This window comes from Phocoena sinus, chromosome 2, assembly GCF_008692025.1.
Source record: "Phocoena sinus isolate mPhoSin1 chromosome 2, mPhoSin1.pri, whole genome shotgun sequence".
Classification (NCBI taxonomy): Eukaryota; Metazoa; Chordata; class Mammalia; order Artiodactyla; family Phocoenidae; genus Phocoena; species Phocoena sinus.
Window position 1 is genome coordinate 102,950,399 of NC_045764.1, and position 14,351 is coordinate 102,964,749.

Here is a 14,351-nt window from a genome sequence, read left to right on the forward strand (position 1 = left end):
GCCGCCCCCTGGTGGCAGTTATGGGCGGCACCTTGAAGGTGGTGACCAGGTGACCAAATGCCTCTAGCACTGCACCGGGACACCCCTCTTCCCAGGGCGTCTTTCCCTCGGCCCTCCAGCGAGGAAGATCCACAGCTGTGTGTGGCTAGAGCCGAGGCAGGGATGGAGGGAGGGTGGGAAGTCCCTGCTCCAGGAAGCAGCAGCCTACGTTAAGTGTATGGAACGCAAGCAATGCTGGCTGCTCTGCATGCTGCAGCCTCCCCTTCAACATGGCTCTCACCCAGGCCCTGCCCAAGGAAAGCCACTCAATCACACTAGTTAAAACTAAGTCAGATTTTATTATTTTCCATAGACCACATCATTTAATAATAAAAAAAATAAAAATAAAAATTGAACAAAAGGAAAAGGTGGATATAAAGTGGAACCGGTGGGCAGGAGGCATGGGCTGCAGGACCAAAGAGACTGGGAACTGCAGGGGCCCTGGGACTCAGGAGGAGATGCTGATTCAGCTCATAGGTGACCCAGTCCTGGCCCCGGCTGTTCCCAAAAGGGGGGTGCAAGTACCAAAGGAGGTGGTGAGCAGGATGGAGGAAAAACGAGAGAGAGGTTTGGGGCTCCTGGCTGTTCCCCAGCTCTGGGCCAACCACCTCCCTCCCTAACATAGCTCCTCCCTCTCACAGACTTAATGGGAAATGAGAGGGAGGAGAGGGCTAAGTCCCAAGAGATAGATTACGGGGGTAGGGTGGGAAGATGCCCACTGCTCCATTTGGTATGTGGGGACAGGTGGCAGCCAGACTTCAGCACTGGGCAAATGGTGTGAAAGACCCCTGGTTCCAGGGTGGTGGAGACTGTACCTATCCCTCTGTGGCCTTGAAGCCCCCTGGGGCAGGGTGGCCAGTGCCTGCAGCTCTCCCTAGTGTTCTCCCGGCTAGCGGCTAGCGGCGCCCACCCCGGTCCCGCACAGGCGTGCTCCGACTCCGGCTCCTGCTGTGGCGCTTGGTGTCTCTGCGGTCCCTCTCCCTGCCTCGTTCCCGGTCCCTGTCCCTCTCCCGATCTCGATCTCCCCTGTCCCGCTCCCTGTCCCTCTCTCTCTCCCTGTCCCTCTCCCGGCTGTGCTCTCGCCGCTTCTCTCGCTCCAGCTGTCGGGTCCGTTCCCGCTCCGCCTCCTTCTCCCGCTCCTTCTGCTCTTCTTCTTCTTGCTCCTTTCGCCGCTTCTCCCGCTCCTTGGCCCGTTCAGCGCGCTCTGCCTCCTTCTGAACAATCTGTAGCAGGCAGGGAAGGCAGAGAACAGGTACCTCAGCCCTGCTCACATGAGTCTCACCTGGTCTCCCTGCACCTGGACCCTGCACTCTTAGCTCGGGACCACTGTCAGCCTTCCTGCTATGCAGGAAGGGGCAGGGCCTCAGCAGTCACTTCTGTCCTCGTCTCAGAGCCCCAAGCCCTCCTCCCAGTCTTCATCTTTTATGCCCACGACAGGTAGTGTGGCACCATCCATGCCTGGCCTCTGGTAGTTCCTAAGCTAACTCGATGTGAACAAATCTCTATTCTCTCTAGTGGAGTAGCATAAACCTACAATTCCCAAAAGGCCCATCACAAAGAAACGGAGATTTAAAAAGCTAAAACCCCTAGAAATTAGAAAGAGAAACAGCTGAGTTTATTAAACACAGATTTCTCAGCTAACTAAAATCAACTTCCAAGAAGCACGGTTGGCACCACCAGCTTCCTGGGACACACACAGAGTTCCGATCTCGTGTCTACCTCTATCCTTTATGGCTCTGGCTTCTCTATGGCCCACTCAATCAACTGGGTCTTAAAACTGCCTCTTTCTGTGATGCTTAGCTTCTGCCTTATTATTCTAAGCCAATACCTGGGCCTATTCACTCTCGTAGTCACACGACTCTCCCCTTGCTCACTCCCAAGCCTTGATGTAGCTTGGCAGGTGGCTCCTCCTGAGCTTGAGTGCCCCTCAAGGCAGGAAGGCGTGTGCTCACCTGGCTGTCAGTCAGTGGGAGCCAATAGATGCAGGGAGCCGCCTTGGTCTTACGGAAAAGGTCGTCCAGCAGCTTGGCAGGTGGTTCCTCCTGAGCTTTCTCTGAGGTGGAAGAAAGTGAGTCAGACTTGATGCGTATGACTCTGTCCCACCTGGGTCCCTTTCCCACCTACTACTGAGTATGTGTGCCCCCCCTAGCTAAGTACCTTTCTTCTCACTCTTCTTTTCTTTAGACTTTGCGCGTTCCTTGCGGCGGCGGTCACGGGACCGTGATCGGGAACGGGGCCCTTCTCGAACTTTGTCCCGATCCCATTCGCGCTCTGATCGCGTTCGCTCCCGCCGCTCCATCTCCCGTTCCCGCTCTGCCCACTGTTCCCTCACCGCCCGCTCCTGCTCCCGCTGCTCTGCCCTGGGGTGCTGTGGTGGCTGGGCTGGGGGCGGGGGCGGGGGGTGCAGCGGCCGTGGTACCCCCTGCTCCTCTGTCTTAGTTTCAGAGGGACGGTCCACCAAGAGGCCTCGGTGATAATCCAGCTGCGGGTAGAGGAGGGACAAGGATAGTCAGGATGAAGATGACATCACTCCCACTGAAGGAGCCCAGGTACCAGTGAACAGACTTTGGAGCCCCATGGTTCAACTAAAGGAACCAAAGAGGAGGGAAAAGGAATCTCAGTGACGGCAGGTTTGGCCGGGATCTCAGCTGGAATCTAGTGGATAACGGCCTCCCCTGCCCCTACCCGCCTCCTTCCTTTCCCTTGGTTTCTTACCTCATCTTGCTCAGCATAGTCAGCACAGAGGAATTTGGGGTTGGACTGGGGCCATTTGACCCCATGTAGAGCTGTGCGGGTGGCAACTGCTTCCTCTACTGTCGAGTACTGACAGAGGGAGGGAGAAGGCAGAGGGTCACAACAGGCCTTCAACCCTTCCCACTTGCCACAATGCCCTCAAATCTGCCCACGATGGTCACAAAAGGAAATACAGGCCACAACCTAGAGAATCAGTTTCTTCCCCTCACCGTTACAAAGCAGTGAGATTTGATCTTGTCAATCCAGAAAGCCTCTTCTACCAGAGTTCCTGTACGTCCCAACAATTCCTTCAGCTGGCCTAAAGTGAAGGGACGAACCTGCCAATGAAAGCGAAATTTCAGGGTCTTAAAGAAGGCAAGAACTATACTCATGTAACTAGTTTGAAGATTTCCCACACCACTGTCACAGGAGTATAGCTTCCAAGTCTGGGTGAGGCCAGAGAGGTTAGGAACCCTCCATCAGGAATGTGAGAAGAGTGGTAACACTGTCTGAGACATCATGGGCCAGGCTCTCTACAAATTCTCAAGACAACCCTGCAGGGTGATACTTTTTTCTCCCCATTTTTCAGATGAGACAGGTTGTGAGGTAAAATAACTCACTCAATGAGTGAGTAACCAGCAGATCCAGGAGTTGAACCTAAGAAACATGAGTCCAAAGCTCAGACTCTAAACCAAGCTGCACTGTGGGAAAAAAATGACTTACCAAATTGGAGATGTGGACGATGTTACTGATCTTGCCCCGGGGTGGGGAGGGCACTTGAGCAGTCCGGACTGGGTCATCAATTGTAATGGAAACTCCCGACTTCTGCTGGCTAATGGAACGTCGAGTTAAGGTATCTCCTAAAGTCACTATCAAACAGAGCACAAGAATGACTTTCAGCAGGGAGCAACGCTGGCTCTTCCACCTCCAGCAGGACTTTAAAACTCCCTACCAGTAGTCACTGTCCCGTCTAAATGTGCTGAGCACCTGCACTGTGCAAGGTACGGTCCAGGCTGATCTCCTCATTATGGAGATGCAAAAATTAAACAGATTCAAACCTAGCCCTCAAGCAGCTTGATAACTAGGAGAAGACATGTGTAAAATACTAGAACACGAGGCAGAAAACATTAAACGCTTTAAAAGAGGTCCAAATAAAGTGCTCTGGGAATTCAGGCGGCCACATGTTTCACTCATAATGCTGCACCTACCTTTCTTTACTTCATGCTCCACAGGTGGGGGCAAGGCCACCTCTACTGAGACCTGGGGAGGTACAGGGGCTTCTGCTTCAGGCTCCTTCTCTTCTTCCTCCTCTTCCCTCTGCCCATTCTCCTGGCCCTCGGAAGGCACCACCTGTAAGGTATCAGATAACAGACGGATTCTTTTTTTTTTAAATTGATTTATTTATTATTTACTTATTTGGCTGTCCCGGGTCTTAGTTGTGGCATGTGGGATCTAGTTCCCTGACCAAGGATCAAACCCAGGCCCCCTGCATTGGGAGCATGGAGTCTTAGCCACTGGACCACCAGGGAAGTCCCTACAGAGGGATTCTTAAACACCAAGCAGGTACATTCTTTTCAGTTTCCGGTTTCTCAGGGAGAGATGGTGGTAAGTCAACCTAACATGCTTCTTCCACTAGGGAGGAAATTTCATTATTATGTTCACCTCCACCAGATCCTGGGATTTGTAATGCCTCAACTCTGCCATGAGGAAAACTAAGGCAGGAATTGGCAAATTTTTTCTGTACAGGGCAAGATATTAAACATTTTAGACTCTGTGAGCCATATGGTTGCAGTTACTCAACTCTGATATTATAGCACTTAAGCAGCCGGAGATAAGAGTAAATGAACTGGGCTTCCCTGGAGGTGCAGTGGTTAAGAATCCACCTGCCAATGCCGGGACACGGTTTGAACCCCGGTCCGGGGGATCGCACATGCCGCGGAGCAACTAAGCCCGTGTGCCACAACTACTCAGCCTGTGCTCTAGAGCCCGTGAGACGCGACTCCTGAGCCCATGTGCCACGACTACTGAAGCCCATGCGCCTAGAGCCCCTGTTCTGCAGCAAGAGAAGCTGCCGCAATGAGAAGCCCGCGTACCGCAACGAAGACCCAACGCAGCCAAAAATAAACAAAAAAAGAGTAAATGAACTGGGGTGGCTGTGTTCTTACAGAACTTTATTACAGGCTACAGGTTAGATCTGGTAGCCTGCTGACTCATACCCTACAAGGGCCAACTCACCCAACCCTCTGCACAGATGGCAGACTTCCCTTCTAGGACTCCGCCTTAGCTCCTCATTCAGTTGCCCACTCTGCATCCATGGCCCCCTCCCCCAAAGTGGGGTGCAGGAGGCTTACCTGAGTGACGGTCCGGCATATTTTCAGCCCCTTGTCATGGGTCCCATCATCACCATTACGCTCTGTCTCATCCTCAGAGATTCGGGAGTCGTCAGCATGAAGATCCACAACAGCCTCCTGCCCCGCCAGGGGTTTGATGTCGGGGATGAGGCTCTGGGACACAGATACCCCCCACCCCGTTACACTGGGCCCATGTCTACTCCCACGTCATGTCTCATCCTCCCTTCCCCGGCCCCTCCCACCTCACCTTGAGTGATTCGGTGGTGATACTGATGGAGGGTTTCTTCTGTGTGGTGGCCGTGCTGGCTCCCCAACGCCGCTTCCGACTAGGCTGGCCCCCCTCTGTGTCACTGTTTCCAGCTGGCACCCCCTTGGTAGCTGCTGTCCCCAAGAAATAGGACCCCACAGTTAGATGCTCTCAGGCCCTCTGCTGGTTCACACCACAACACCCACAGAGAGCCTTCGACTGGAATTTTAGTAAAAGGTTAACTTAAGGAAACCACATTTGGGGACTGGGGAAACCATGCTTCAGAGTAAACAATGAAAGGCCTAGAGCCACTTCCTGAAAGATGAAAACTACTGATCTCTGAAGGCAACAAGGAAGAGCTAACTAGGCTGGTAAGCAATTTAAACTTTTAGTGGTAGAAAAATCTAAAGTACTGGGGAAGACAGACTGAGGATGACATGGGAATGAGAAAAACAAGACTATGTGATACTAAAATCCAAGTTAATTTAATTTTAGATCATGATGTGACCTGGTCATGCTTGAGGTTATTTTCACACTACAGATTGATATATTTAAAGTCATAAAGACCTATTATTTGAAGACCTATTTAAAGTCATAAAGACCAATGAGTTCCTCATTGGCAAAATGTTAAAGACGTTACTGTTGGAGGTGTGGGCACTCTCATTTTCTCAGACGCTCTCTTAGAATAAAGTATAAACTGGTAAGCATTTTATAGGAATCCCTCAAACCCACTCCTCGTTCTGAGGGTTCAGACATCTGAAATAATAAAAGCAGGAGGACTAAACAAGAAATGGTAAGACATCTCACGGTGTATCTCATTAGGGTTAAGAAAGAAGTGTGACTGGGGAAAAGTAACAAGGATTGTTTGTGAAGTTCTGAATTTTAAAATGAAACACTACCTACGCCCAAAAGATGTAGATTTGCTGGGTGGAGGTGGTGGGATGGCAGGGGGCGACGCAAGAATGCCACTGACAGAGAATGGGAATCTACTTCTCTATCAACTCTGATTTTTATGGTATTCCGAACCTGTATCAGGGATTTGGGGCTAGACTTACAGACAACGGAGATCTTCCTCTTGAATGATTTGGGCAGCGAGCTCTGTATAGAGAAGAAAAGGGGAAAAAAGAGAAAGAGACACACCCCACAGAGAGGGGGGAAAGAGGTTAGATGGGGCAGTCTTAGCATAGGCTCCAAAGACACAGAGAGAGAGAGACACAGAGACAGACAGAGACCAAAACAGAAGCGGCAAACGGCAAAAACGAAGCAGAATCAATGCAAGTTAGAGAAAAAAATAAAACCAAACATCACAGCAGGGAAAAGTCATCTAGTCCATACCACACCTATGTATTAGCTTAACCAGAAATAAGCTGGAAGAATTATTTCAGTAGCCTCCCAGCACTTTAAAAGCATTGGTCATGCCCTCTTCCACTGTCTCTACTGGTTGAGAGGATGCCAAGCCCAACAAGCTATGTCCAGAGCTGGGTCATCTGGTCCTTCTAAGGTCTTCCTTGCTAACTCGAGGAAAACACGAGGAAACAAGGAAAACCAACTTTGGGATGGCACTTTGACAACATAACCCTCCTCTTCTTCTCAGTGCCCAGCCTGACATCCACTGACACTGGCTCTGAGCGGCTTGGACAGCAGACTGTTAAGACTGCCTGGATGCCCACCACACTGTGGACGGCAGCACCAGACTCACTGGAGATGAGCCTCCTGAGCCAATTGCCAGCAGAGAGAATTTAAAGGTGTCTTTGGTAAAGACAAGTTTTTATGCAGGGCAGACTGTCCCTAGGGAGTTTCAGACTTTCTGACCACTGTACGGAGCTCTAGCAGAGCCTTTACTGTTTCTTCTCCAAACAGGGCTTATGCCTTAGGGGCTCTGCCAAGGACCAGAAACTTCCAAACTTGCTTTTGAGCAAGTCTCTGCCCCAAACACTCAGTGGGAGAAAGACTGTGGACAGAGCAAAAAGAGGAAGAGAGAGAGCAAAAAAGGGAATAGAGCATTTTAGATTTAAGTGCTTATTTCTGGAAAAACTAAGACCTACCACCCTTCTAAAGGGTAGGGCAGGAACCCTCTTGATGAAATCCCTTTTCCCCATCCACCCCCCAGCCCCGTTTTGTGTCGTCTAACCAAGTCTCCTTGGTCTCCGTTAAGGGCCAGCCTGACCCCTAGCCAGGCCGCTCTCGATGGGTAAGTTAGTGAGAAAAAAAAAAAGTCTTAATTAAAACAGGAAAAACATGAACCAAATAAATAAACAAATCCAATAAAGAAATCAGAAAAAAAGATAAAGAAAAAAATTAAAATAAAAGATTAAAAAAAGAGGAGAAAGAAGAAAATAAAGAGGAAAATAAACTAGGAATATGACAAATGTTCCAGGTACCATCTCACACCTGGGATCTTCAGTTCAGCCAATCGCACCTCACTGTGTACTGTATCTAGTCAACCGCCGGTCCAATCAGAATGAGCCCTCCCTGCTAGGCGCTGTGCAATTGGTGGGGGGTTGGGTTGGCAAAAAAGGTGGGCGCACGGCGTGGTGGTCAGCACGGCACTGCCAGAGTCCTCCCAGGGGCGCAGGGGGGGCGGGAGGGAAACGTGTGGGGGGACGCTGCCCAGTTTCCATGATGTCAAGACAGTTCACTGGTGGTGGCCAGGCTCAGCGAGGGGTACGGGGGAAAGGGGGCAGAGACATCAGTCCCGGCCCTGTAGGGGCATCATCTTGCAGTCCCTGATGAGATGGCCTGTATGTAGCAGAAATGGTCCTGGCCTTTTATCGTGAGAGGCAGGACCCTATGTCCATCAGTGGCAAGCTGCAGCAACACCACCACCCAATACTTGGAATCCAGGTGATGACTCCAGAGTCCCTTTCTCCTCTGCCTGTAACTGGGGAGGGGGTCCTCTCACCGAGTGGGATCATGGAGCCTCTGTTGAAGGCAGCCTGGGGGTAGTAGGTGGGTAGCCCCAGGACCTGGCACACATTCAGCAGCAAGGTCAGAATACGTTTCTTCTGAGAGTGGTGTGTGGCATCTCCTCAGGGACTCCAGCTGAGACAGCGGTTCCAGTCAGGTGGGTGGATGAGCCCCTGCCTCCAGGGATGGAGGAGAAGTTGGAGCAACCAACATATGCTGCCCTTCACCATGGACAACAGGGACCAAAGGAAAGTCCATCTGATGAGCAAGTGGTGATACATGGCTGGGCTGTCATCAGCCTTAAATCTCTGGGCTCAGACCCTAGACTTCTCTGCAGGGTTCCTAGTCGTCACAGCTTAAGCGGAGAGCCCCATTCAGTATTTTACAGCATGGCACTGTGATCACAAACATTGACTCTTTAGGAGGTCTTGGTGCCCTAGATGGGGATCCCAACAGTCTGTAGCAAATAAGGCAACCCACAGTCCTCAAAAGGGCAAGGGCGTGTGGGCAGGCGCCCCAGCACTGACACAAGCTCTTCTTGGGGTGTCCCAAAGAGGGAGATGATGCAAGTCCACCCCTTTCCAAATGCTTTTTGCTTTCTCAATACAAGTCTCTCCAGAACAGTGCTCTTCTTGGCCCCCTGATGTAAGCAAGGCAGGGAGGCAAAAGGGGGCCCATCACAGGATCCCATACACATGCCCCCCTCTGGCCAAGACACCTGGATAGCAGACTCGGCTGACTGGGCAGCTCAGGAGCAGCGGGTGGGTCCAGAGGAAGAGGCGGCATCAGCGATTGGCCAGTTGGGCAGGGTTATATTTTACGGGCGGATTACCGTACATGAGGTACTTGGACAAAGTTTTACGGGGAAGAAGGACCTTGTAATAAATAATATTCTGCACATCAAATCACGTTCACCGGCCCCCACCCCCGCAACACACACCAAAGAAAGGCTACACACACAACAGTCCCTCCCACCCTATTACCCTACTCCCAAACCCAGCTAATTCTGGCTCTAATTACTTTAAGAGCCAAGAAGACTTCGCTGGCTCTGATGGGGGGAGCCCCTGAATTGGGTTCAGGACACAAAATAAGATATATGCCAAAAAAGTAAGTAAAGAGGTCACAAAAATGGGGAAGGGGCCTTTGGGATGACCCCAGGGGCTGGCTTCTAAGTAGCTACATCTCTGCAATGAGACCACTAGGGGGCAGATGAGGAACAAAAATTCCTCAGCATGGTGGTCAGCTGAGAACCATCACGGCCCACTAGATGGCGCTGATCTCCAACACACTTTTAAAAAGGAGGGAAAGCTAGAGGGGTTACCACAGGGAGAAGCTAAAGAAGGTAGCCGGTAAAGCTGAGCCTGGGTCTTAAAGGGCCATTAGCTGACTTTCCCGCTGGTTACAAACTTCCCCACCTGCACTACTTCCCCAACAAGGAAAGGGGAATAAAGGAGCCCTGTTCCCATCACAAGGGGTCTCCCTTGCTAAACCAGCGAATTCTCCCTTGGCCCTATCCTGATCCAAGTCTTTGCCTAGTCCCTTCTTTAAGCTATCCCACTGTGTACGAGGGATCACTGGAGTGCTCTATTCTTTCCCCCAGGTCCACTCCTGCCCACCCACCCCAGCAGGTGGCTTGGATATTTACCTCTTTCTTCTCCTCATCCTCGGCACTGCCCTCTGGGCGATCATCATTGCTGACTTGGTCTGCAATAGGCATGGGGGGCTCTGGAACCTCATTTTCAGGTCTGTTTTCACTTGTGTCCATGGTCACTTCCTCCTTCTCCTCACTGTCAGTATGGGGAGAGGTTGGGAGGGAAGGGCAGGAAAGAACCAAGGGGAAGAGAGAGCAAGACGTTAGGTTTTGGGTCAAGGAAACCCCCATGCCTCATCACTTGGGTGGGATTGGGAGGGCTGCTTTTTAGATCAGACTAGAGACCTTGTCCCCCCAGGAAAACCAGGAAACGGTTTTCCTAGGGGAAAGAGCACAGATCACAGCGACCACATTCACTCACTGCCCAGATGGGATAAAGCTGTGATGTGTGGGGTCAGGGCTCCAATGTTCTTAGGTAATTCACCAGAGTACCCCTATATGAAGAGGAGAAACATCCCTCTCTGCAAAGTCCCTCAAAAGTAACTGTGATTTGCCTACAACCCCGTGGCCTCCCTAGACCTGGGTGCAGACACCTTTACTTAGCCAAGCTGCATGAGAAACTAAGGGAAGCCTGATCCCTTAAGAAGAGGAGAAAGAACAGCCAGGGCTGTGGCAGATGATCCCAACCTTGGGTTTAATCAACTGCTTAGTAAGCAAAAGCCTACTGACCCTCAGGGTCTGCAGACACCAGGAATGGAGAAATGGTGGGGGTGAGGGCTGCAGGGAGAGGAAGGTTGGCGAGGGTTCAAGCTTTAACAGGGACTCCCTCTAATCCAAAAGGAAAAACAAAAACTGCCAGACAGAGTATGAAAGCTCAGAGAAGCACCAGGCCACTTTTACCTGCTCAGAGGTGTAGGAATTGTTCTTACATTCGGCCTTCGCCCAGTTTCTCCCACTCCCTTATTCCAACTTCCAAGAGATAAAGAGAGCAGGCCTCCCAGTCAGGACACACCCTCCCCTACACCACGCATCCCCCCCACAAACGCTGAACCCACTCCCCCACCCCTCTGAATCACATAAGTCAGCTCCCATTGCAGGCAACGAATCCCAGAGGTTCACTTCAGATAAACTATCCCATCTTCTTTTTTCTGTCTTCATCCTGAACTTCTTAACTCTAATCTCATCCCCACTACCACCCAAACACTGAGGGGTAAAAAAATCAAATCAAGATGATCAGGGGCCTAAGTCTCAAGAGAGGGGAAAGCAAGCCTCCCCAGGCTGACCAACACCAGAAAATTCGGCATTCTCGACAGGCTGCCTGACACCCAGAGGTCAGAACAGCCTCCCCAGAGCAGGCAGGGAGGGATGCATGGGAAGGGGGGGAGGAGAAAATCGGAAATGTGCCCCCAGCTAATAGGCTCCCACAGAAACACGAGCTTCAACTGCCTAAATCTAAAGAAAAGTCTTATCCAAAAAATACCTATTTCCCACACAGAGAGGGCAAGTGGGGCCAATTAGAAACCGGGCAGGAAGGACAAAGGGGGAAAGCAGAATGACTGAAGACAAATCAAAACGAAAAGACGGAATGAAAGCCACGGGGAAGAGAAGGGAGATGAGGGGAGCTAGAGTGGTGGGGAAAAGGGATACATGGAAATGTGAAGCTCTCACCCTTCTTTGCTTTCTGATAACATGATTTTTTTTCTCCCCCTGGAAGTGCTGTTTATCCCTTTCTGGAATGGAAGAAATAACAAAAACCAAACAAAAAAATCCTAAAAAATTAAAAAAAAAAACCAAAACACCTTCCTTGTCCCAAGATCCCACCACCTCCTCCCCAACCACCCGATCCAGAGAGAGAAAATCGAGATGCAGCAACTGGGGATCCAAAAAATGGTAAATGGAAGGGGAGATGGTGGTGGTGGTGAGGGGAGGCTAAAACAGATCTGGCTTTTAAGAGATAAGCGTTAAGTCCTCACGGCAAACCCCGAATTCAGCTGGATTGGTCTCTCTGGAGAAGGAGGAGGAAGAGGGCCAGGCTGCTGGTAGTGGCTGGCTCTATTGTATTGGCGGAGCGGCGGCGATCAGCCGGAGACATGCAGGGGAGCCATCTTGCCACTTACCCAGCAGCCCGTGTGTGCGGATGGGGGAGGGCCCTGCTGCAGCAGGGGAGGGGAAAGAAGAGAGGGAGGGCGCTGAGTGAGCAAGGCTCTTACACTCTGGCAGGCCACAAGGAGCTCACTGCTGGCTCAAAAGGCCTGGCCTTTTTCCTTCTTTTCTCAGGTTACAACAGCTACCGAGGCCTAACCCCACAGGGAGAGGGTGCTCTCTCCTCTTCCACGGGGGCGGGGGAGGGGGCTGGGTAGAGAGGACATACAAAGTTACAGCTGCTTGCTTGGAAGATTCCAGAGAATAGAAGGAAAGGAAACAGCAGAGCTGGGAGTGAAAAATGATAAGAAGGAAGATAACAAAGCCAAAGTTGCAAAGAGACAGAGGGGAGGGTCACGAGCACTTTTTAAGTGCCCACCTTCCTCTACCTGAGAAGCCAGGCATAGAACACTGAAACCAGATCAGCTGGTTCAAGGTGGGGAGGTGGGATGAGATTTGGCACTATCCAATCACTGTATGGTAACTGGCTGCTCACCACGAGCAATGACCACGTATCCTTTCTTCAGGGAGATGGAAGGAGTGGATAAGGAGAAAGTTCCTTTTTGAATTACCAGTAGAGGAGGGGAGAGGTGTCTCTGAAGAGAAGACAGACAACTTTGTTTCACAGAGTCTTTAATAAGGTCACCCTGCCCCAGGGTCTGCAGGAGCCAGAAAGGAAATGGATAAACAGGGCAAGGGGACCTTGGGTAGAAGGGCTCCAAAATGAGGGCTCTGAAGTAGATAAGAAACTGAAATGAGAGGACTGTTATTGGGGACAGGGGTAGGGGTGGTGGTGGTGGGGTGTGTGCCGATCTGCTGGGCAGAAAGTGGGAACTAAATGGAAATTACTAATCAGGGGCATCTTCAGAATAATGTAAAATGGGAAGCTGCCTCTACCCATTCAAAAAAGCACTCAGTAGATGCTCAAAATGCCCATTTGTTGACTGCAAAGGTGCTCCTTTTGTATCCCAGTGGCAGTAAAGGTTTAACACTAAGACAAGCTTCTGTGTACTTAACCAAAAACTTAGTATTATCTCATTTGTAATACCAGAGCGTTTAGTCAAAACTGAAATTTCCTCCCTCCTGCTTAAAATCTTAAACTTACATGTCAACTGCATGCTAAAGCAGTCGCGTTTATACATCAGACTAGAGTTCCTTTTCACTGAGTGGTCCCTGGCTGCTCAGTAAGGTTGAGAGCTCTGGAGTCAAACTGGCTAGGTCTCAATCCAGGCCTCAGCCCCACCCCGCACACAAGTAGCATAATATCGGGCAAGTTCCTGATCCCCTCTGTGTATCAGTTTCTTAATCTGTAAAATAGGGTTAATAACAATACCTATCTCATCTAACAGTGTGATAAAGATTTGCTCTTAGGAGTCTGGCTTGGAAGACACCCCAAGTCAAGGTAAGGATGTGCATAAAACACGTGTACATTTAATAGGCCATTATCTCATTTGGTGACACCTAGGGAGCTTTTTTTTTTGAGCATCCTCAAAGAGTAGACTGCTCTGTCTCTGATGTAAAGGCACTAATTGGTTTGACAGGTTCTCAGCAATGCCCTCATCACTGTCTAGTACCTGCTGGTTTACTTCCCCCTCACCTCTACCCTGCAGAGCTCCTCAAGGTCAGAGACTGCATCCCTTGACCCCTAGCCTGGGGCCTAACGCAAAGAAACGCTCAGTAAATATTTCCCAATTAGGTTGTCATTGGGGGTACCAAGTGGATATTTTAGTAAATCCTTGCTGAATTAAAGGTTTTCTTCTTAATAAGTACTTTTGGATAGAATTCCCACAGACACCGTTATCCTACAGAGAAATGTTACCTTCAAACATCCTCAAATACATGTTCCCTGTCCATCAATTGTCCTAAAATACTTTCAGCTGCCAATATGCCTCTCCAAAAGTGGCATCCCTGGAGGAAGAATCTTCTTTCAATTGGAAATTCTATCTCGTTTTTTTTTCAAGAATAAGAATTTTATGACGTTATTCTTGGTCTTCTTAAGACACAATGAGTTTGTGCTGTCTACTTCCCCATGATCAAACCTGTGGGACCGAAGAATTCCCAAAACTTCATTTTCATAAGAAAAAGAGGAAGCCTCGAAATTATCCCAAAATGGGACTCAATCTACTTGCAGGACTAGTCCCAAAGCCTTCTTGGCTATGCGTCAGAGCCCCACACAGCTTTTCTTTGTAGTCCCTTTTATGCAAAAGGCATCTCCTTTCCCACTATTTAAATTCTTGCACAAGTATTTCTGATACCTTTGAAAAAATAAGTGAAACTGCATAGGGATGGGGGTGGGTGATATCTACCCAAAATTAAACAGTGCACAAAGCATTTGTAGCCC

At 50.1% G+C, this 14,351-nt stretch overlaps 1 protein-coding gene across 8 annotated transcripts in view; it reads right to left on the bottom strand.

Annotated features, from left to right (window-relative positions):
- Window positions 1-318: 318 nt before the first annotated feature.
- Window positions 319-14,351, bottom strand: part of ACIN1 (apoptotic chromatin condensation inducer 1) — a 33,324-nt gene continuing 19,291 nt past the window's right edge. For 2 of the 8 annotated variants that reach the window (XM_032619505.1, XM_032619466.1), the window contains 11 exons: window positions 9,923-10,064; window positions 6,426-6,468; window positions 5,371-5,504; window positions 5,124-5,276; window positions 3,981-4,122; window positions 3,496-3,641; window positions 3,003-3,110; window positions 2,755-2,862; window positions 2,197-2,521; window positions 1,992-2,092; window positions 319-1,262 (listed from right to left, as the gene is read on the bottom strand). In XM_032619505.1, the coding sequence (XP_032475396.1) occupies window positions 936-1,262; window positions 1,992-2,092; window positions 2,197-2,521; window positions 2,755-2,862; window positions 3,003-3,110; window positions 3,496-3,641; window positions 3,981-4,122; window positions 5,124-5,276; window positions 5,371-5,504; window positions 6,426-6,468; window positions 9,923-10,064 (1,729 nt within the window). In that variant the 3' untranslated portion in view covers window positions 319-935. Of the gene's footprint in view, window positions 1,263-1,991; window positions 2,093-2,196; window positions 2,522-2,754; window positions 2,863-3,002; window positions 3,111-3,495; window positions 3,642-3,980; window positions 4,123-5,123; window positions 5,277-5,370; window positions 5,505-6,425; window positions 6,469-9,922; window positions 10,065-11,536; window positions 11,599-11,985; window positions 11,997-14,351 lie in introns of those variants that run through there. The other 6 variants (XM_032619515.1, XM_032619487.1, XM_032619534.1 and 3 more) reach the window with 5 other exon arrangements.